A 21,554-nucleotide genomic window follows, 5' to 3' on the forward strand; every position below is an offset into this window, starting at 1 on the left:
AGGATGAAGAAAATCTAATGGCGTTTCAATGCGTTAGGACGGAATTGAAACTCGTATTTTTTTTCCTTTGATTTGTTTTCCGTCGATCTTGTTTTCCGTGCTAAGCACCAATGCTACCGACGCCAGGGGCCTCCCAGCTCCCACACCTGGACCCTACCTATCGACCCATCAACTCATGAACCGGGAACCAACGGCTTTACCTTCCCGAAGGAAGGCGTGATCAGAGATGTTATGCCTCAGAACATCCCGGCGGCGCCTGCTGGGGTGAGAGGTAATCACGCTTACCATTACACCACCGGCGCCGCTGAGAAGCAGTATTAGAGTTTAAACAATACCTCAACAATTTGTGACTCTATTTCAAATCCAACGGTACGTTTGGAAAGGTGAATAAATTTAGAAGTTATCTTTGACAGAAATATTCCTGTTTTTTTGTTTAAACTCGTTCAGACAAGAGAGGTAAAGCACGGGTTGTGCTTAGTAGGACGGAAATTAGATCAAAAACCCTACACTATTTTGAAAATTTTACAAGATCCAAAATGGCATAATTTTAGCAAAAATTAGAATCATTGCCCATAACAAACAATCACGTAAAATTTTATGCAAATCGGAGAAGGTCGATGCAAACATTTTTTGGCTATTTTGCCTGGAACTGCTCACTTTCGGTTATGGACAATTGTGCTCTACAAAGTTCCTAGAATCACTACGAAGTTTCCTGAATTTCTACGATGTTCGCTGAACTTCTAAAAGTAACTGAAGTTTTGTGAAGTTCCCTGAAGTTAACTCTTTCCTTCCCAGAAGGTTTTTCGTTATGAGATGCAAAAATCTGTTTTTGAAAAAAGTGCTAAAGCAAAAGCCTAAAATCATCAAATTCGTTAAAAAAGTGTTGGTTTAAAATCAATAATATCTTAAATGTTTTTCAATAGGTGCTCAGTTGAATCCTCAAGAAGAATATATATGGACGAGAATAATGAACCGACGGAGAAGCTTAACTAATTATTGACTATTTAATGGTAGTTTGGAAAACAAAAGACGGACCGAAAAGTTGTGAATCACCTGTGCTACCATGGGAAGGAAAGGGTCAAAGAATTTCATAAAATTACATTTCGTTAAGTTTCTCTAAATTTCTACAGAGGTAATTTTTTTTTTAGTTCTACAAATTTATAGAAAATTCGCCGCAGTTTTAAAACATTTTCTTCCTAGGAAGAACGACGACAGTTATATTAAGTATTTACTTGAGTATCTCTAGACTTACCTCCTGGATTCAGCCCTGGTACTCACTATTGAAGTCTTCGGGACATTTCTTCCGGAGGCCTACAAAGTCCTGGGGTTTCCTTGATTTGTTCAGTAGGTCCCATGTCATCAATTGCCAATTTCGATTATGGAAGACGAAGTAATAGAGCTCATCACCACAGGGGGCCTTTCGGATCGCTTTAGCCGAAACAATTTCGCACAGTGAAACTTTTCACGAACCCAACAGAGTTTTAATAACAATCAAATGATCCAATGTGTTTGTGTGTGTGTGTGTGTTGATGCCTATTTTATGTGAGTGTAGATCTACCTGTGAGTTCTTTTTCGTACCTCCTGCACGCTCTCTCTTTTCTTTTGTTTCTATTGTTTTCGTTTTTATTAAAAAAAAAAAAAAAAAACGATTTGTTCGTTAGGCTTCAATGGTTTATTTTGTTGTGGTTTTGCATTCACTTTTGTGTCTGCTGCTTGTTCGTTTCTAGAGAACTTGAGAAAGAAAATAGATTTCCGAAATGAACATCAATTTACACCATTTATGACACTCACGTATGTATGCCATCAATTCCAATAAGAACCTGAAGTTGATTTCGCTTGCCCGCATTGGTAGGTAGCTCCTTGAAGGAGGTCGTCCCCAACTCGAAGAACCCAGCACTCACACCCTGAACACCCTCACGGAAATAACAAACGAAGGTGAAATCGGAGCGTGCGTGGGGTTTCGTAGTTGGGAAACTTTTTGCTTCAACCCGAAGCAGAGCCGCACAAACACAAAGCGCAGAGAGAGAGAACCCGGGGGGAGGAAATGCCTTAGGCTTATTTAGCTAAAAACGACGACGACATCGACATTGTACAACAAGCACTTCTACTAAATAGAATAATTTCTGCATTAGTCAAAACTCTTACATGCTATGTTGTTTGCCACAACTTCTTCTTTTTTCTTCTTGATTTGTTTTGTATGTTTTATACTATCCAAGATGTTTTGTGATTTTCAGTTTATGCTTATCAACAATTATATCAATACGAACACAATAGCGGTTTTGTTCGTATTTTGCTTTTACCTACAATTGTATTAATAATGTGTAGTACCAATAATATACTCATACTCAATAAAGTTGGGTTTCTTTGCGTACAAAAGTAAACGGATGGTGGAAAATCTCACTGCGATTGCGATTGTGTGTATGCGCCTACAGATGGGCTCCAGCCACTGCTGCCGCTGACGTAGTAGCGGTTGTTGTTGCTGCTGCGGCTGTAGTGGAAGCTACTACGGTTGGTGCAATAGGCTGCTGTAGTTGTTGCTTAAGGAATTTACCAACAGATTCCAGGTGAACTCGTTTGGTGGGTTGTTTCGCAAAAAAATCTGGAAAACGTATTATACGCATGGCTTTGTATCGGATCTGCATTCAGTTTCAGTAGGAAGGTATTCGAGAGCGTAATAGAGAAAGAGCATTTCCAGCCCAAAACGCAAACCGGTTGGTCATGAGTGTTTCCGATTTGAATGAAACATTTCTCACGTGTTCGCTGCTACTAATGGTTGCATTTTTCATTTAAATATGATTTTTTCCTCCAGAGTAACTTTTGAAAAGGGCGTATAAAAAAATGGATTTTTTTTTTTTCAAAAAATCATAACTTGAAAACTATTGATCTGATCAAAATGGCATATGAGAAGAAGTTTTAGGTAGTTAAATTATCTTTGCGGAAAAAAATACACTGAAAGAAAAACTTAGTAAATTAGTATCTAAAAAACGTAAAACGATGATTATCTCAAAACACCCCCCCTTCGATCTTTATAATTTTTTTTTTCAAGAAAACTGAAAAAATGCCCTAATATTTGGTGAAGACTGTATACTGGTAACTTTCTTTAAAAAAAATTTATAATTTTTGAAATTTTTGTTGGTTTTTACAAGTTGGTGAAATTGCATATTTTTTAGTAAAATAGTAATTTATTTGGATTCTACGCATAATTTTCAAAAACATTGCACATAGAAACTTTTTTTCTAAATCCAGCCGTTCTCAAGTTAGTGCAATTAAAAAAAATAATTATAATAATTTTCTACATTTTGGGCCATTTTCAAATGTTAGTCGTGATGTCCAGCAACGAGATGTTTTTCCATGAATATATATTAAAAAACAGACAATTCATTCTCAAATATGGTAGCTGTCAGACTTACCCGTTTCTATTTAGACGCAGCGGAAAAGAAACAAGTTTATAAGTAAATACTCTCAAATATACCCAAATAATCAACAAACCCACTCATGTGCCTTTTTTCTGTCCTCTATTAGTTGTATACCTGGATAGAATTGTGTATGTCATAACAGAGGCTCAAAACATAAACAGGTAAACAAATATGTTATTAAACCTGTAATTGAGATAAATTCTCTAGGTACTTCTCTGACGTATACCATATTGTGCCTTAAGAGCTCATCCCGCGATATCACAACTACATAAAAAGGCACTCCGTGGAGGCTTCTTACACTCACACTTAAAAAAGTTTGCTATAATCAATTGTACCTAATGAAGATAGGTATAATGTCAACATTGTAATTATTCTGCTACATATATATATATATTGGGACGATCTTCACCTGTTCCATTCAGTTCATCTCTCTTAGCGTTTCAAGTTAAAAAGCAAGTAGTTTTTTACGATGGATAACAATTTCAAGTGTTGTAAACCTCCACCTAAATCAATTTCAAAGCATGACACAGTAGCAGTTCAGTTGTTTATCTCAAAATTATTAGAATTTTTAAAGTTGCAAATAACAGTCCAAAAGTGTATTTTTATGTCAGATGGAGCAGCATCACAATACAAAAACATAAAAATTTTTGCTAGCATTTGTGGATTTAAAGATAAGCATAATGTAGAAATTGAATGGCATTTTTTTGCAACTTCACACGGCAAAGGTCATTGTTATGCGATTGGCGGTACCCTTAAGAGAATGGCAACCAGAGCAAGTTTAGCTAAGCAACACGAGCACCCTATAACGAACCATTAACAACTGTACGACTGGGCAAATAGTCGTAAAGAAGATCTTCAAACAAAAATGTCATTTTGTTATGTTTCTACGGAAGAATACAAAAAGGCTGACACGGAATTTGATCCAATTTTTAAGAAAGTGAAACCAATTCCTGGAACTCGAAAATATCATTGCTATATTCCAGTTTCAAACAACCAAATTTCAGTAAAAATATTCTCTAATTCAAACGATACACCCAAATTATTCAATGTATTCAAATAATATGAGTTGTAAAATAAAATAATAAATATATACTGTTTTTTATCTCAACAAATCATTCATTTGACCATATCAACGTGCTTCTCTTCCGCTGCCTCTAGATAGAAACGGGTAAGTCTGACAGCTACCATATCTGAGAATGAATTGTTTGTTTTTTAATATACAATCATGAAATAAAATCTCGTTGCTGGACATCTCGACAAACATTTGAAAATGGCCAATAATGTTGAAAATTGTTATAATTATATTTTTTTTAATTTGCATTAACTTGAGAACGGCTGGACTTAGGAAAAAAATTTCTATATGCAAAGTTATCGAAAATTATGCGTAGAATCCAAATAAATTGTTATTTTTCAAAAAAATATGCATTTTCATCAACTTGTAAAAATCAACAAAAATTTAAAAAATTATAGATTTCTTTTTAAGGAAGTTACCAGCATACACTTTTCACGAAATTCAAGGGTATTCCATCAATTTTCTTGAAAAAAAAATTTATAAAGATCGAAGGGGGGGTGTTTTGAGATAATCATCGTTTTACGTTTTTAAATACTAATTTACGAAGTTTTTTCTTTCAGTGTATTTTTTCCGCAAAAATAATTTAACTACCTAAAACTTCTTCTTATATGCCGTTTTGATCAGATCAATAGTTTTCAAGTTATGATTTTTTGAATAAAAAATAATCCATTTTTTTATACGCCCTTTTCAAAAGTTACTCTGGAGGAAAAAATGATATTTAAATGAAAAATGCAACCATTAGTAGCAGCGAACACGTGAGCAATGTTTCATTCAAATCAGAAGGGGTCGAGACAAAATTGACATTTTTTTTAACGATTTGAGCTAGAAATGCTCGAAAGCGATTTCGTGCAATGACTTTTGGATTGTGATAATTGTAAGTAAATTAAACAAAAGAAAACATACCTTACGATGAAGACGATGAAAATAAATGCTATTTTAGATCTCTAGAAACGACGTACTTAACAAAAAGCAAACTTAAACCATCGAATAGTTGTTATGCTCTGGAGAAGGTGAAAAAGAAATACAAAAGACGTTAATTTTGATAGCAACTGAAAATGCATCGAATTGTTGGTGGTTGAGGAGTATTGGATAGTTCTAAACATAAGTCAAGTCTACAGTCAAACTATTAGTAAAGCATTTTCGATTTTTTTTTTTTGAAAAATGGTAAATAGATTCTATCAAATAACGCACGTGTTTTAATCCCCAAACCGTGATACTGAATCTATTGTTATATAATTTCATTCCAAATCGTCTATTGGCAGAACCCTCTCAGATTCCAATGATGGGTTTAAAAAGACATCGACTATTGAATATCGTTTTCGTTTTTGCGGTGTAGCTATTTTTGTAAAAATATTATAACATAGTCTGAGGGCTGGTAGCAATCACTGCTGTTAAAAATAGTGATTTTAGTGACCATGTTGATGAAATAAGTGACCAAATAGTGACTTATAGTTGTAAAATTAGTGACTAAAAAGTCGTTATGATGGCACACCAAATAAATGTTAAAACATCGAACAATCGACTTATTCAATTAGTATCTCATAAAAACTTATGTACGATATGAAGTAAAAGATTCAATAGAAAGTTTATGGCCAACCCAACGGTATTAGTCAGGGTGTCTACTAACGGCAAAAACCTGGAATAATCAGGATTTTTTTTTAAATACCCAGAAGGCTCAGAGAATTTAATAATTTTCTTACTAAGGATATTTTAAAACAGATAATGAATTTTAAAATACAAGCATTTATTTTTTCTCGTTATTTTCATTCACACTTTCAACTTTATAGATGCACAGTGGATTGATCTTCAGAAACAAATAAATATAAAAACAGCGGTTTCAAATGTTTTTGTTTTGTTTTGGAACATGCATATTTCCTAGAAATTTTAAATTTGAACTAGTTCTGGATTTAAAAGCTATGATACTTCAAGAAATTTTCAAGAATCTGGAGTCAAATTCCATGCACAAGTCTTTAATTGTGGAATTTTATTATAATTTCTGAGGACCTCATTCGAAGGGAATTCTGGGGAAAAAAATGGACAAAAACATCAAGTGCAATCTGCTTTCAATGTAGTTCTGAGGAATTTTAGATTTCAATTTAAGAATTTTAAGAAACCCTGAATTGAATTAAAAATAAATTTCAACGAAAACTCTTAGGAATTTCTGAGGAGCACAACTCCTGTGAGCTTCAGAGGAAAATTCCAGGGGCATTCTGAGCATAATTTCATAAAGTTTGTGGGACAAAACGAATCCGGAGCATAAGTCCTTGGAAATCTTTTGAAAATACTAAAAGGAAGATTACAATTAAATCTGAAAATAACTCCAGGACATCTTCAAAGGATTTCGGCAACTCAATTCAGGAGAGTTTGCCAAACAAATAATGAGAAGAAATCTAATGAATTTGTGAGGAGAAATGCCTCTTATGAGACTTTCAATGTGAGTAGAATTCCAACGAAAGGAGTGCGAAAGGAAATCTGAAATGAATACAATTAAAACTCGGAGAATCTTTCCAAAGGGTTTCCTATTGTGGAGAATTTCAAGGTAATTCCAAGGAAAACTAAAAGAAAATTGAATTTGGAGGATAGCTTCATCAAAATTTTGAGGGATATTTGAATGGAAATCTCCGTTGAATATGGAATGGACTATTCTTAAGTTTTCAGAACTACTTGAAAGCTCCCAAATTTTTCCTGAAGTTAATGAAACTGCCTTGAAGTTCTTTTGTAGTTTTAGAAACTAGCCTGAGCCTCACAATACTTCTCATCAAATTCTTGAACTTCCCTGAACTTTTTAGGACTTTCTAATGTTTCCTAATTTTTTTAATTAACATGAATCTCCTACATACACGAAAGGTTTAACAATTCGCTGAAGTTCTCTAAACCTCTTTAAAACTTATGTGACTTCTCTTATGTTAACGGAACTGGCTCTGAAAATTCTTAAAACTTCTCTAAAGTTTTTGCAGTTGTCATGAAGCTTGTTGTACTGCGCTGAATTTAATTGAACCGCTTCAGTGAACTTCTGAAGTTTTGCGAAGACTTCAATAAACTTTTTAACATTTCTGAAGTTATCTAAAAATCTGGGCACTGCTTTAAATTTCCCTGAAACAAATGGAACTGAAATTCCTTCAATTTTCGGAGATTACTTCACTTCTTTCAAAAGCTCCTGCATTTTGCTAATGTTCATAAAAATTCCTGAAGTTCGCGGATCTCCCCTTCAGCTCCATAGAATTCTATGAAGTTCTCGAAATGTTTCTGAAGACCACTGTGAAGTTTTTGAAGTTTTTCTAAATTTCTGGAACTTTTGTGATTCCACATTTTTTATGAAATTCGAATGAAGTAATTAATATAGTTCTATGATTTTCTTTGAAGTTCATCAAACTTCCATTAAATTATCGACACTAATTTTAAACTGCTTCAATAGTCTAGACTTTCCTGGTGTTATTAACACTGCCTAAGCAATTACTGAATATCTTTAAAGTTCTCCAGACTTCCCTGAATTTATCAGTATATTTTAAGAAACCGCAACTTTACTGAAATTAATTGATTTGCCTTGAAGATTCGACAATTTTCCTCAAGTATTCTAACCATTATAAACGCTCTCTTATTTTCTTATTTAATCTATGCTTACCTGAAGTTCTCTAAATTTGTTTAATAATCTGGCAAATTTTCTGATATATATTCAAAATTCTCTGACGTTTTCGAATCAATCATAGAATTCTTGGAAAACCCCATAATTCTATGGAATTCCTTGTAAGTTGCTGCAAATTTGCTTAAGTTAATGAGATTATTCTGAAGCTATCTGATCGTCCTCGAAGTACTAGGAACTTTGCTGAATATCATAAAACTATTTAAATTTATTAGAAGTTTGCTGGAATTTCTTGAAGATATCGCTGCTTGCTAAAAGTTCTCGCATTTTTTTTTAAATTAATGGAACTTCGTTGATATTCTCGAATCAACTTAGCTAAATTTTCCTAATTTTTTAAAAATCTTGAAATCTCCATGATAAAACACCCCTAAAATACTCTCATGTTTTCCGGATGTTCATATAATTTTCATCACGTCCCAGAAATTCTCTCGGAGGTTTGCTGAAGTATCCGGAGGATTCTACAATTTCCATGAAATTATTTGAACTGCCCTTTGATTCTCTGATCTGTCTTGATGTTCTCGAAGCTTCCTTAAATCTCTCAATTATATTCAAGATACATTTCCCAGAAACTCTCTGGACGTCTGTGAAGTTCCTGACATATTTCTGAAGTTTTCATTAATTCTCTGATGGTCTCTGTACTTCCCTGAAATTATCGGAACATCTTAAGGGTTCGCAATTTTTCTAAATTTACAATTATTGATGTTTTAACTGCCCCAAAAGTTTGGACTAAAGTTACGGGAACTGCTCTTAAGATCGGATATTCCCCAAAGATCCCTAGATCTCTAGAACGTGTTAAAAATTTGCACAATACCCCTCGTGTTTTCTATATTTATCAAGTTCGCTTAACACCTATTATGTGCTCTGAAATTCTAGGGACTTCATAAAAGTTTTTCGACTGTTAAAAGAACCTATTTGAGGATCTTAAAGCTTCCAGTAAGTTCCCCATATTTTCAGTGTGTTAACTTCCCTTATGTTCCCGCAGTTTGTTTATGGAGCTTCACGGAAATTCTCAGCAGTTCATTTTATTCCTCAGAAGAAGTTAATGGGACTGCAATGAAGATCTCTAATCTTTCATAAAGTTAATAACAAACTTGAAATAAATCAATTATTTGTTTTCCTTAATTCAGGCTCTTTGAAATTTTTCAATATCTAGAACTTGTTCTTGGAATAAGAAACTTCAAGACATTGAATATTTTAAAATCTTGGACTTACTCAAATTAAGTGCGTTTTTTTAAATTGTTTTAAGTGAGAAATTAAGCAAGTGCTTAACATCGACATTCAATGGATTTGATTGTAAAGCTGTTTATATAAAACTGATTACCATGTCTTAAAAACGTTTGAGTTAATTGCTGTTGTTTTTGATCTTCCAAAAAAGCATATTTTGAATGCTTTCTTAGTCAGGAATTTTTTTTTAGCAAAATGAGTAGACACTCTGAACATAGATAGAGAAAGCCTAATAAACGTCACAAAGCAAAGAATGATCATTCTTGAAATAAATTCACGCTAAAAAAGTTGAAAATAGCGACTGATTACAAGAAAAAGTAGTGGCTTGAAAAAAGTGACCAAGTCACTAAAAAGAGACTCGCTACCAGCCCTGCTATCTATTCAGAGACGATTCAGCCAATGGCTGAAAGTCTCTATAATAAAGAAATCAAATCATTCAATATCACCATTGCAATGATTAATGACCAATTCATTTGTTTCGAACCATAAGAAGTCTAAGACTAAATCACAGGAAGTTCACTATGCCCCTCCTTCCCCTACTTATTAGTAAGCTTATGGGGAGTACTACGAAAGGCCGAATCACAGAAGGCCGAAAATACAAAAGGCCGAATCTCAAAAGGCCGAAAACACAAAAGGCCGAAAAAGCTCAGGAAAGCGACAAAGTGGACCGGTCCATTAGCAGCGATATTGCTCTTGGTCCGTTTTGCTGAACGTTCAACTGCTTGCGCAACTCGTTACCCAATCAGAATGTTGTGTATGCATAAATAAACCGTTCACCTCTATCGCATCTCTCATTTCCTTACCCTTCTCTTACCTGCAGTTTACCACTTACTGGTTTTTCCCAAAAAGTAAGCAAGTGAGAACACCTCTATATCTAATTTCATCTTGGCTTATTGATTTTTTGAAAGTAAACCATTTCGAGCCGAGTCAGTTGTGCAAGCAGAAATGCTAAAGACTGGAGCACAATGCATCAGTTTCCGGGTTTTTGACAGATAATGCATGGGCTAACTGTCAAAAAACCTGAAAACTTATCCATTGTGCGCCGGCTTTAACAGATTGTTTGGATACGGTTTTCAACATATTCAGTTTTTGATAGGTTTTCGGCCATTTTGGTTTTTAGGTCTTTTGTGATACCTTAGAATATTTTCGGCCTTTTGTGATTCAGCCTTCTGTACGGTTCCCGTTTATGTGATTAAAAAATATTTCCCTGAATTCGAATGAAATTCCATGATATATTTGGATCCCAGGTCCAAATATATCATTCTCTGATATTGGGTTTTCCCGGTTCAAATCTCAAAATATTCCCGTTATTTATATTTAGTAAAATTAATGATTGCAATATCACGTAATATTTTCGAGATACTTAGAATCAATTTGAAAAGACTCGAGTCCTGGTTGTAAAGCGCCATAATATCCAAAGTACCAGAGTCATGGATTTTTTAAGGTCGTATAGCCGAACGCTATCGAGCTGAATATGTCATTATACCGAATTTTAGAGGGAGAGATTAAATTAATAAATTATTTTAAAAATCTTGAACCTGGTACGGAGCAAGAAAACTGTTTAAAGTATCGTGACCTGTACTAATATAAATCTTAAAAGCAAATTCAATCTTAAAAACAATTTTAATTTCTACGATTATGAGGCTTTGACATGTGTTTAGAGTTTAGAATATGTATTTTTTTTTTGAGATTTGTGACTTATGAAAATCTAACCTAGATTTAGAAGAAAAAAAAAGGATTGGATTTTTTTTCCAACAATATGAAACTGAGCAAAATAGTCAAAATGTGGGATTCCGAAAATTTTTCTAGACCCCTGATTTAGAAAATTTTTTAAGAATCCAAATTTGAAAAAATACAGTCCTTGGAAACTTGTGTGGCCCTGGAAAAAAGTTCCGGGTTCTAATATAATTTTTTATAGAATTTAAAAATTAAAAATTCTGAGAAGAACTAGAAGAAAAATTCAACGGAGCTCTGACAAGAATCCTAAACTAATTCCAGGATTGTGTCCTGACCAGAGTTGCGACCTATCACAATCACGATCGTCAAACAGCTGATGGTAGTAACGCTTTGTACATTCCTATCAATGTGCTCGTCGAAGCTCTCTCCATGACCATCCATCAAGTTGACGAAAGAAGTAAAAAGCAACTGGTGAATGTCGTCTTCGGTTGTGATCCATCACCGATCTGGTCATTCCCGACAATCACAACACTCATCTGTGCTCGTTTTGAAGCAGTTGCTGCTTTGCTTGCTATTGTGAGTGTGTTGATGAGTGAGCCCAACAGCGTCCGTTTAATGTTGCCTGCTTTGATTGTAACTCACACAGTCGCGCCTGCCGAGACGAACTTGGAATGCGTAGGCATTATTTTCATTTTCTTCTATCGTTTCGCTTTTTCTCATGATCGTACTGTACTGCCGGTGGAAGCATCCCATGTTTCAAAACACAAAAATGAGAAAACTGCAGTTAAAGTTTGAACAGACGTTTTGCTGTTATCGAAAAATTTCACGGAAAAAATTGATTCTACTTCGAAAAACTGACGTAATATAACTATTCCATAGAAAGTTTGTCAACATTTTGCAAAAAAAAATATTTTTTTCCATTAAAAAATCTTCTGTGACACTTATGCCGCGAATTTATCTGACGAGTTGAAAAATGTACGCATATCTGTCCCACTGTGAACAACTTCTCAGTTGCTGCTGTTAATATGTTTGACACTTCGTGGGTGACGGTTGGAGTTTTTTCTTAAAATTGTTGATTTCAGTGCCAACATTTCAAAGAAGCGTAATTGCGTTTGTAAACAATGGATAGCCGTCGATTTCTCGCGGAAAAAAGCTCACTCATTAAAATTAATGACACCACAGAGACACAGGCTAAGGAATGTTTCATCTACCACCTAGCATTGTTAATTTGGAGGGGTGAGCATTTATTTGCGAGATACCGACGGCTAAAGCCATTTTTTTACAAAACCAATTACGCCCCTTTGAAATGTTGACACTGATTTAAATGTGGGCCGGAAACGTCTGCCATAGAATATTTAAAGCAGTACAGTGGTTCCAGTGATAGTGATAGCTATTAGTCTTTACGAAACATTTGCTCCTGTTGGCGCATACGCACGATCATTTCCAGTGTCTGCATGTATTAGGCCCGAGTCGATCAGTGGTCGCACTGCCAATGACATTCTTAGTTGTTTTTTTCAGAGTAATTAATAAGCATGCTCACCTTAACAAACTTACATTTTGGTTGGACAGTTGCTCATCCCAAAACAAGAACTGGAATTTGTTCCAACACATCATCATCATACTGTTCAAGTTTTTTGAATCAGGCCATACTTTTATAGCCGCTCATTCATTTCACGCAGCGGTTGAAAAAAAAATGCGTCTCGAACGTGTCGTTCCAAGCCAAGTTTAATGTCTCACAGTACACGTTGAACTTATTCAAGCCATCGTGGACATCATGAGAAAATTGGTTTTTCAAAAAGGAAGTTATGAGCTACGATACGCAAGCAACATCAACAGTGAGGACCTTAAATACTGCAAACTGTTTTCCAAGAAATAACTCCAGCTGATCGAAAAGGATACGTTCTCTACTGAAGCTAACGTACTCTGGCAAAGGCCTCCTTGTGGAATTGAAGTAGATAAGCCTCTCTGTTGGCAGTTGTCGTACCTGTTATTGGGGAAGACGAAACATCATTTTTAGTTGGTCTTCCGACCAAGCAACATGCATCGGAATGATAGTTATTTAAGTTTAACCGTTGTATGCATTTGTTTTAGTTTTTAAAATATATCTCCATAGTTCTTCAATACCAAATAATCATATGTGTCACGAAAAGGTACAAATAGGGTAAGGTGTTGCAAGTTGATTAGTACATTTTTTTAATTTATTTGTTTGTAAATAGTAACAGAACTGAAAATGATAGTTCAAATTTTCCTTAAAAAAGTGTTAATGTGCCTACGACGTTATCGAGGTATCATCCAATTAATTAAAAGATTAATTTTACCATTTGGGCAATCGTTTGGAGCTTGTAATATGTTTACGATGTATTATTTGGATAGCAGACTGTAATTTTTGAATAATTTCTTATACGTATTACAAATTGGAGCAGTGGGACAGATATGCGTCCATTTTTTTGTAATGAGACAAAACGACTTCACATTTTTCTTTAATTTTTCTATAAGAAACATCATGTTTGAATATAATATTTTAAAAATGTGTATTGATTTATCCCGTTAAGCATCATAATCCCAAAAAAGTCAAAATGTCACATGGGACAGTTATGCTTCCACCGGCAGTGTAGAATTCTTCACTGTTTTCGTTGTGCTTTTCATCATCAGCAGCGAGTGTAACGTTTTGCTTGTGAGCAGCGACCATTACTGGTGATTGTTGCTTGCCATGGCTCTACCTCTCACTGCGTGACAAAACGTTCTGTCAGCGAAAGTCGGTTGATGCGTAGACGAGCATCACTGGTCCTGACGAACTCTTAGAAGAATTACAAGGGAAATGTCGGGAGAACTTCAAGGAGAATGCCTAGGTGATTCTGAAGAGAATTTTATGCGGATTGTGAGGAGAATAGCAGGTGAATTTTAAGGAGAATTTAAAAAGAAATATAAACAAAATTTAAATGGTTGTCTGATAATAATTTCAAAGGAATACTGAGGAAGATTCACAGTAGAATTTTAAGCAAGATCAGAGGAAAATTCTTAAAGTAAATACAGAAAAATTCTGAATAATTTAAATTAAATAGGGGAAATGTTGGCTTCGGCAATACCTTAACCTATTATCGTCAGGGGGTAAACAAAGTCCTAGAGCACTTAAATTTGGCCAATAGATACCAATACCCCCTGACGATAATAGTTTAATGTATTGCCGAATTCTGAGGAGAGTTTTACGAAAGGTCAAATAATTTCACAGGTTTAAGATATTAAGAAGCTGAATAAAACATGTTTGAGCTGAAGAAACATATATTTGCTTGATTAAGCTCAAGCTGTTATTCAAGTTTTAAGTTTTGTTGGAATATGTAAAGGTTTATTGATTTTTCCCGGTTCTCATGTGACATTCCCGGCTTTTTCCCGAATTTCCCGGCTTCTTTTCAAAATCCCGGTTATTTCCCTGTTCGCTGGCCACCCTGCTAATTGTCCAGGTAATCGACACCCTGTTATACGACTTTTTGCCAACAGCACCTTCATAGTCGTAAGTAACATCGAGAAATGTTTTGATCGACTGGTGACATACGACACTTTTTTTTTGGTCAGATAATAAAACAGGAAAAAGATAGCGGGCCCATGTTTTGCCTGTACTTCGTGTATTCGGAGTAGCGTCTGGTGGCTTTAACACCTTGATTTATTTACATTTGTTACATACGACCTATTGAAAAACCACTCCAGAGTTTTGTTCGATTTTTTTCACGTTTATGTCAAATGCGCATTATGCCAAACGGGGTACACCCTAGGGTACACCCGATTGTGAAAACATGGTTAGGTAGGTTTAAAGAGACTAGAATATAGAAAGTAGAAATACTCAGAGGGAAAGATGGGCGGAGAGAATGTTTTGAGCCAAATGAACATTCCCATGAATTTTCCCGAGGATTTCTTATTCTTACTAGATTAAATTTGAGAGTATTGCAATCGAACAGACATTCAATAACCTTTATGTTTTGTGTTCGTCTCGAGTTCAACTAGTTTTTGGAATATTCTAACTCTTTTGATTAATAAATTAATGGCACCAAGAAATGTGCAAAATATTGCGATGCTCTCAATTATTAATTTTGCACGTAAATCGGATCAAAAGTTTAGTTTCTAGCAAGGGTTGCAAGATAATTTAGGTACAAATCTCTGCTGCCGAATTGTATTTTATTTTCTCCTCCTATCTCTCCCTCTGAGTAATTCTAATAGAAAGAGACGCCATATTCCGATTGCAATTTCAATTTATCTGTTAGTGTCATTCCAATCGACCACGAGACCTGCCAAACAAAATTTTTTGTTACTGTTATTGGGGGTGATTGGAGAAGTATTGCTATCTGCTTCATTAATCTTTTCTGGTATTTACAGGTATAATCTCTAAAAACAAGCGCAAAGAAAAATGATTTCGTTAGATTGAAATTGTTCTCCAACTCTAAAGCGATTCACCGAAGAATAAAACAACAATGAATAATTTCACTCGAATAACAAGAAACGTGAACGAAGCAAAAGTCTAGCGACCAAAGCAAAAGTTCAATGAGTGTTGCGCATATCGGCTACCATGGTTGCTAGATTGCTTTGAGTTGCATTTTATTCTTAGATTAACTTTATTAAGGAGATTTTCAGCCAGCTCCGTTGTGAAGAAAATAAAGTTACCTACTGAAAAAAAAACTTGGGTAGACAATTTAATATTTAGAAAAAAAAAATAAGCAGGTAGACTCGCCCTTTCCCCCCGCTGTGAGAGTAAATTAGTGCCACTTGCCACTTGATTGAATGTTTTTTTTTATCCTTGGAAAAAAATGCTCATCAATGTAGGATATTAATCCAATTGCACCTAAAATACACTGACCCCACAATAATGGATCACTTCCATTTGATTAACACGCTAGACTGACTGACCCATAATTGTTTTTAGCTGACTGGACGTGGTCTCTACATCTCAGAAATGATATAATGCTAGCCTAATGTATTCATCATTATGAATGTTTACCCAGAATGAATGAGAAATAATCAAAATGTAGCTTTAAACATGTTCATCGAAAATAGATTCAGCCTTTAAAAAAAAAGCAAGTTTAGAGAAAGGTTGGGCAGGTCTGATTTAGAATGTGTATATGATAGGTAGGTAACCATTAGCAATAACATTTATTGTAGTAGATAGTGTAGTAATCCAATAATTTAGAAAAGAACAATTGCGGCATAGCACGACGGATACGGTCAATTCGCCATGCCATACATAGAAAAATAAATCTCACCTTCCTGCCCGGGATGGCCTGCCACACTGGTACCGGTGCTGCTGTGAACATACGCATTGGCTGCCACATGACCCGGCGAACCCGGCGCCGATTGGAGCAGCATTTCGTGCAATGGCGAGCCTTCTCTGCTTTCCGGATCCATAGCTGTCGGCGAAACGGGTGCCGACTTCGGCATACCGTACGGCGTCCGGAAGCACTGGCTACCCCGCTGGCGTCTCTTCCGGTAGCTTTGGTCTATCAGCTTCAGTTCGCTGTTTGGGTCGATACGCCAGAAGCTTCCCTTGCCCGGTTCGTCCTGCAATCGGGGCACTTTTATGAAGTAGCTGTGTGTGTGAAAGCGAGAGAGAGAAAGAGAGAGAGCAAAAACCATTTCAATTAGCGGGAAAAGTTTCAGAAACGATCGAAATTACCGGTTCAAGCTTAGATTGTGCCGGATTGAGTTTTGCCAACCCTTGTTTGCTCCGTTTCGATAGTACGGATAGTTCTTTGAGATGAACGAGTATATTCCGGACAGCGTCAGTTGCTTCTCCGGCGAGGCGGAAATCGATTGCACAATCAGCTGGGCGTAGCTGTACGGTGGCTTTTCGTTCTCAAGCGATTGCGACGTTGCCGGAGGTTGGAAATCGTTAAAGCTGTGACTGACGGTTGCGCTTCCACTACTGCTCGATGCCAGATGAACCCCGGATGATCCGCTCATGTCGTGGCCGAGTACTCCGCCTACGGAACTGAGATGGCCAGTTGTGTAGATGGAGAAATCGTGATATCCTTGGCGGGGACTCGTGGGACAACTGTTGGCAGCACTAATCGTTCCCGTAGGCGAAGGGTACGGACTCTTGCCGTTGTCCCGGTTGCGGCCACTCATATCAATGTGTTCCATCGATGACGAAGTGGGCGGTTCCTGCGGTATGGAGATCTTGAGCGGGGCGTACATGCTGGTATTGCTGGGGGTCGACGTAGAGGCAGGATGGATATCGCTGTTGCTGGATGGACCATTGCCGGTGACCTGCATGGTACTGCTACTGGCGGGATAGGGCCCGCAGCTCGTATCCAGCAGGTCACGTGGCCCGTCGGAGTTATTTTTGTGGTACAAATTCTCGAACTGGATCTTGATGTTTGTACTCGGGAAACGTATGCTGCAACTGTTGGTAGAAATAGTTGTTTTATGAAAAAAGTACATTCCTTTCAACCGAATCACTTACACTCTGGGCAACAAAAACGGCTCTGCTCCTTTTCTGTGGAAAATATTATCAATGAAGACACCATTTTTACTCAAGCAGGATAAATAGAACTCCCCGTCGGTGTGATCATGGTGCAGCAGTAAATGTTTTCGCGATACGAAGCTGTTCCTTCCAACATGGAAGTCCACCTGTGCCCGCGACGAATTCCGTCCAATTTCGATCAGGTCCTCGGATATGAGCAAGATGTTGTCCTTGCTTATTAACCGAGCGATAAAGTTGCTCTGGTTGATGTTGGCCAACGAGATCGGCTGAGGTGGTGGTTGAGATGCGGGTGTGATGCGAGAACTTAGCGAGTCGGTCGTACCCGAAACGGTCGGAGATTGGGAGGGGGACAGCGAACGGGACGGCGGACTTGGCGAGCGCCTCTGGTATGACAGCTGATGATTATCTTGCTGCTGATGTTGGATGAGTTGTTTGCGAAGCTGGTTTTGCTGTTGCTGCTGATAGAGCGCTTCGATAATACTTTGCTCTTGGTCTTCGATCGATTCCCCACCAGGTCCCTGGTGGACGACCTTTCGCCGAGGATCTTCGTGATCCTCGTCCTCGCTTGGATAGCCAGATCCGTTCTCGTGTTGTACATTATCCATACGCATCCTTTTGCCCTTGGCTATTTGCTGTTGTTCCTGGTGCAACCGATTCTGGTGAGCTTGCTGGCAGAGCGCTTCTATCACGCTCTGCTCCTGCTGCTCGATGGTCGGTTGAATGTCCCCAACTTGCTGATGCTCGATGACCACACTTACCGGATGGTTCGGATCACTGACTGGATCGTACTCGATAATCTGTTGCGGGTGATGGTGATGAGTGCTGTAGTCAAGCCCGGCAACGGAAACCGAATGATCTGCCGGTACGGTTTCGACCATTTTCACAGCAGCGGCCTTGGGCGGGTGCGACTGACCGTGCGCCTGGTGGTGATAGTACACCTGGAATTGGGGCTGCTGCTGCTGCTGCTGTTGTTGCAGTTGCTGATGATGGTGCGGTGGAGACGCGGACGATGACTGGATCGTCTCATGTTTGATTACGTGCTGCGGCATGTGGAAATTGTTGTTGTCGGTCATTGTAGTAATCGCTTGTGGCTGTTGCTACTGGGGCCGAGCATTAGAGAATCGATTACACACACGCGCGGCGATGGATCGATGATTCAGGGTTGCAACCGCTGGGCAGTCCTGGATCGAGTTCTGTAAAGAAAGGCAGGAAATGGGTATAAGATTGTGATTGAAGAGTAATTGTTACGCTATCCTCAAAGACGAGTGCTTCTAGAATAAAATATAGCGATGTGCCGCAGATTAGATGATTGCCCTGGGAAATTCACGCGACGTGGTTCAATCTGACTTTTTTTTCCTGGCCGAAGAGTTTACCAACACCAAGTGGGTTTTCAAGCCGCCTTCAGCTCCACATTTTAGAGGAGTTTGGGAGCAAGTAGTAAGAAGTGTCAAAACGGCGCTCGGCAGCTTGTCTAGTTTACGGAACGCAGATGAAGAGACGTTGTTGACGATCCTTGTCAAAGCAGAATCTATCGTTAATTCACGACCTTTGACGATCAAGAGCCACTGACCCCTAACCACTTCATTCACCAGTGGAGTTGTTCGATCTCTGAAGACGTTAGCCGAAGTCGACCAAATAACTAGGACTAACTTGGATTTGGCGAGACAGCTGGTCGGCCAGTTCTGGACTTGCCTAGCATCGCTTACCGTATGACATGGCACAACGAATTGGAACCACTAAAAATAGGGGATCTCGTGGTAATAGTGGACAAAGGGACTCACAATGAGTGGATCCGTGCCCGGATTGTGTCCGTCCGCGATGGAAGAACGCGTCAAGCTGTTGTACAGACCTCGAATGAATTGTTACGTCGGCCGGTTTCTGTGTTGGCTTTGGAGACAGCAGGTAAAGCGGAACCGGAAGTTCAGCGTTACGGGTCGAGGGATGTTGCGGACGTAGCCATCGATGCAGTAGCCCCTCGGCCGACATAGCTACCAGATCTACGCGTGTCATCAGTAGTGACAGTGAGAGAAAAAGCAATTGAAGCCAAATCTAAAATGTGCGCTGCAATATTGTTTAAATTAGTGTCTTTACTGTTGTTCATACATTTGTTGGATTTATATTGTCTCTAAGGAAAATAAATTCTTTGAGTTACGGAAAGCTAACCTAGCTTTTGACGTCTCTCTGAAGAGATCCGAAGAGTAAAATCGAACAGCTGTCGTTATCGGGCATTCCTTTCGCAAGATCCAACCACGTTCGAAGCCGACGGCGGAGACAAATTTTTTTAAGGCTTTATTAAAGAGATTTTTAAACTCAGGCTAGTTCATCTCTAATAGGCGGAGACAAATGTAACAAGTTTTAAATCATGTTTTTTCTTCTTCTAGTTTTGCGTTTTAGAATTAGGTGATGTAATATGGGCCTAACTTCGACGTTCATCCGATTACCGCTGGATGAGCTCCTGAAAACCGACAAGACGTTCGTCTGGTTAGCTAAATTTGACTTGACCTTCTCCACCTTCAAGTTGATCGTCAACTCCGAGGTGCTTCTGACGCACTACAGCCAACAACGCGAGAACAGCTGCCACGTTTCTGAAAATATCAGCCCAGAACGCAATGCCTCCCACCTCATAGGAGCCCCTAAACCTCTCAACGCAGTTGTGTTTACTGACTCCTGCCAGTGTAGTCGTTTTGGCCCTGTGGTTGAGAACGGTGAAGTGGTCTTTCAACTTTCTATTTCAGGCAAGTATGCGTTTATTGAAACCAATTCCTCGCCTCTACGTTTCAGCGCAACGTCATCTTTACCACCGACTGAACCTCGCCTTTCCGATTGCCAACCTATGTTATCCGGTGGACTTGTGGTGTATTATCGAAATGTTAGTGGCCTGCGAACTAAGATTGACGACTTTTTCTTGACTGCTGTTGAGTCCAACTACGATGCAATAGTTCTTACCGAGACCTGGCTAGATAATCGAATTCAATCAGCAGTTCTCAGTTTTTCGTAATGGCAGTAACCGGATGAACAGTGCCAAATTACGTAGTGGTGGCGTCTTGATTGCGATTTCCAAACGACTGAACTGTTGCCGCGATCCTACTCCGGTCAGCACTTCTCTTGTGGGTGTTATGGGTGAAGAATACGACATCACACAACATTATAAGTATCGGCGTTATGACCTTCCTCCTGACCGTAAATCTAATTTGAGCTGCGTTGAGAACTATACCAGTTCCATTGGTGCTGTATTGTCCCGATCACGTCACAACGATCTAGCTCTGCTATTTGGCGACTACAACCAGTCTGGGCTTGTTTGGAATATTTCCGCGAATGATCATTCAACCGTTCTCGCTTACTTTTTCGAAGGGACGTACCGTCGGTTTGGCTCACCCACGCATAGGAATACTACAATCAGGTAGAGGGAAATGTCCCCTATCTGATGGTAGTGTTAACATGCGTGGACGAGCTACCAGTTATGCCAAATCGACGATAAAATGCATTCTTTACTAAAGATGATACGTCCCTTCGAAAAAGTAATCGAGCATTGACATTCTTCGGTCGTACATGACTTCCTGCTTCCTGCTGTACTCTTTTGGATGGTTTCAGTCTGTATGATTTAAGGCAAACCAATTCTGTACAAAACAGAAACTTTCGGCTGCTTGATCTTGTGCTGGCAAACGAAGCCGCCGCATTCGAGCCTCTGATACATCTAGATTCCGATCATCCAGCGTTGGAAGCTTTCATCAATTGAATGTACAACCGTTTTCTATGCAAGAAATATTCGAGACGTATGCAGACCAATCTCCGGCTCAATCCCAAGCTATTCTGGACGTTTGTGAAGACAAAAAGGAAAGAGGATGGGCTACCGGTTGAGATTCATCTAAGCGATAAAAAAGAAGAGATCAGAGATACTCCCAGTGGCGCGTTCAGCTTTGATATTTTCACGGTCACGTTGGACCTCGTCGACTCTGCCACCCAGAAGCTGAAATTCTAGAACACTGTTGGGCCTGACGGCATTCCATCGTCGATACTCAAAAGAGCTTTCCTCTCCACTTTTAAAGCTGTTCGATATTT

The 21,554-nt window shown here is 38.2% G+C and overlaps 1 protein-coding gene across 4 annotated transcripts in view; it reads right to left on the minus strand.

Moving 5' to 3' along the window:
• Window positions 1-1,633: 1,633 nt before the first annotated feature.
• The window catches only part of LOC135711505 (forkhead box protein K2-like), a 39,369-nt gene continuing 19,448 nt past the window's right edge, over window positions 1,634-21,554 (minus strand). For 3 of the 4 annotated variants that reach the window (XM_065234371.1, XM_065234370.1, XM_065234372.1), the window contains exons 2-5: window positions 17,475-18,688; window positions 16,686-17,414; window positions 16,276-16,598; window positions 1,634-2,599 (exon numbers count right to left, since the gene is read on the minus strand). In XM_065234371.1, the coding sequence (XP_065090443.1) occupies window positions 2,427-2,599; window positions 16,276-16,598; window positions 16,686-17,414; window positions 17,475-18,568 (2,319 nt within the window). In that variant the 5' untranslated portion in view covers window positions 18,569-18,688 and the 3' untranslated portion in view covers window positions 1,634-2,426. Of the gene's footprint in view, window positions 2,600-5,397; window positions 5,490-16,275; window positions 16,599-16,685; window positions 17,415-17,474; window positions 18,689-21,554 lie in introns of those variants that run through there. The other variant, XM_065234373.1, reaches the window with a different exon arrangement.

Source organism: Ochlerotatus camptorhynchus, unplaced genomic scaffold, assembly GCF_037179485.1.
Source record: "Ochlerotatus camptorhynchus isolate MF236.1 unplaced genomic scaffold, CSIRO-AGI_Acam_v1.1 ptg000433l, whole genome shotgun sequence".
Lineage (NCBI taxonomy): Eukaryota > Metazoa > Arthropoda > Insecta > Diptera > Culicidae > Ochlerotatus > Ochlerotatus camptorhynchus.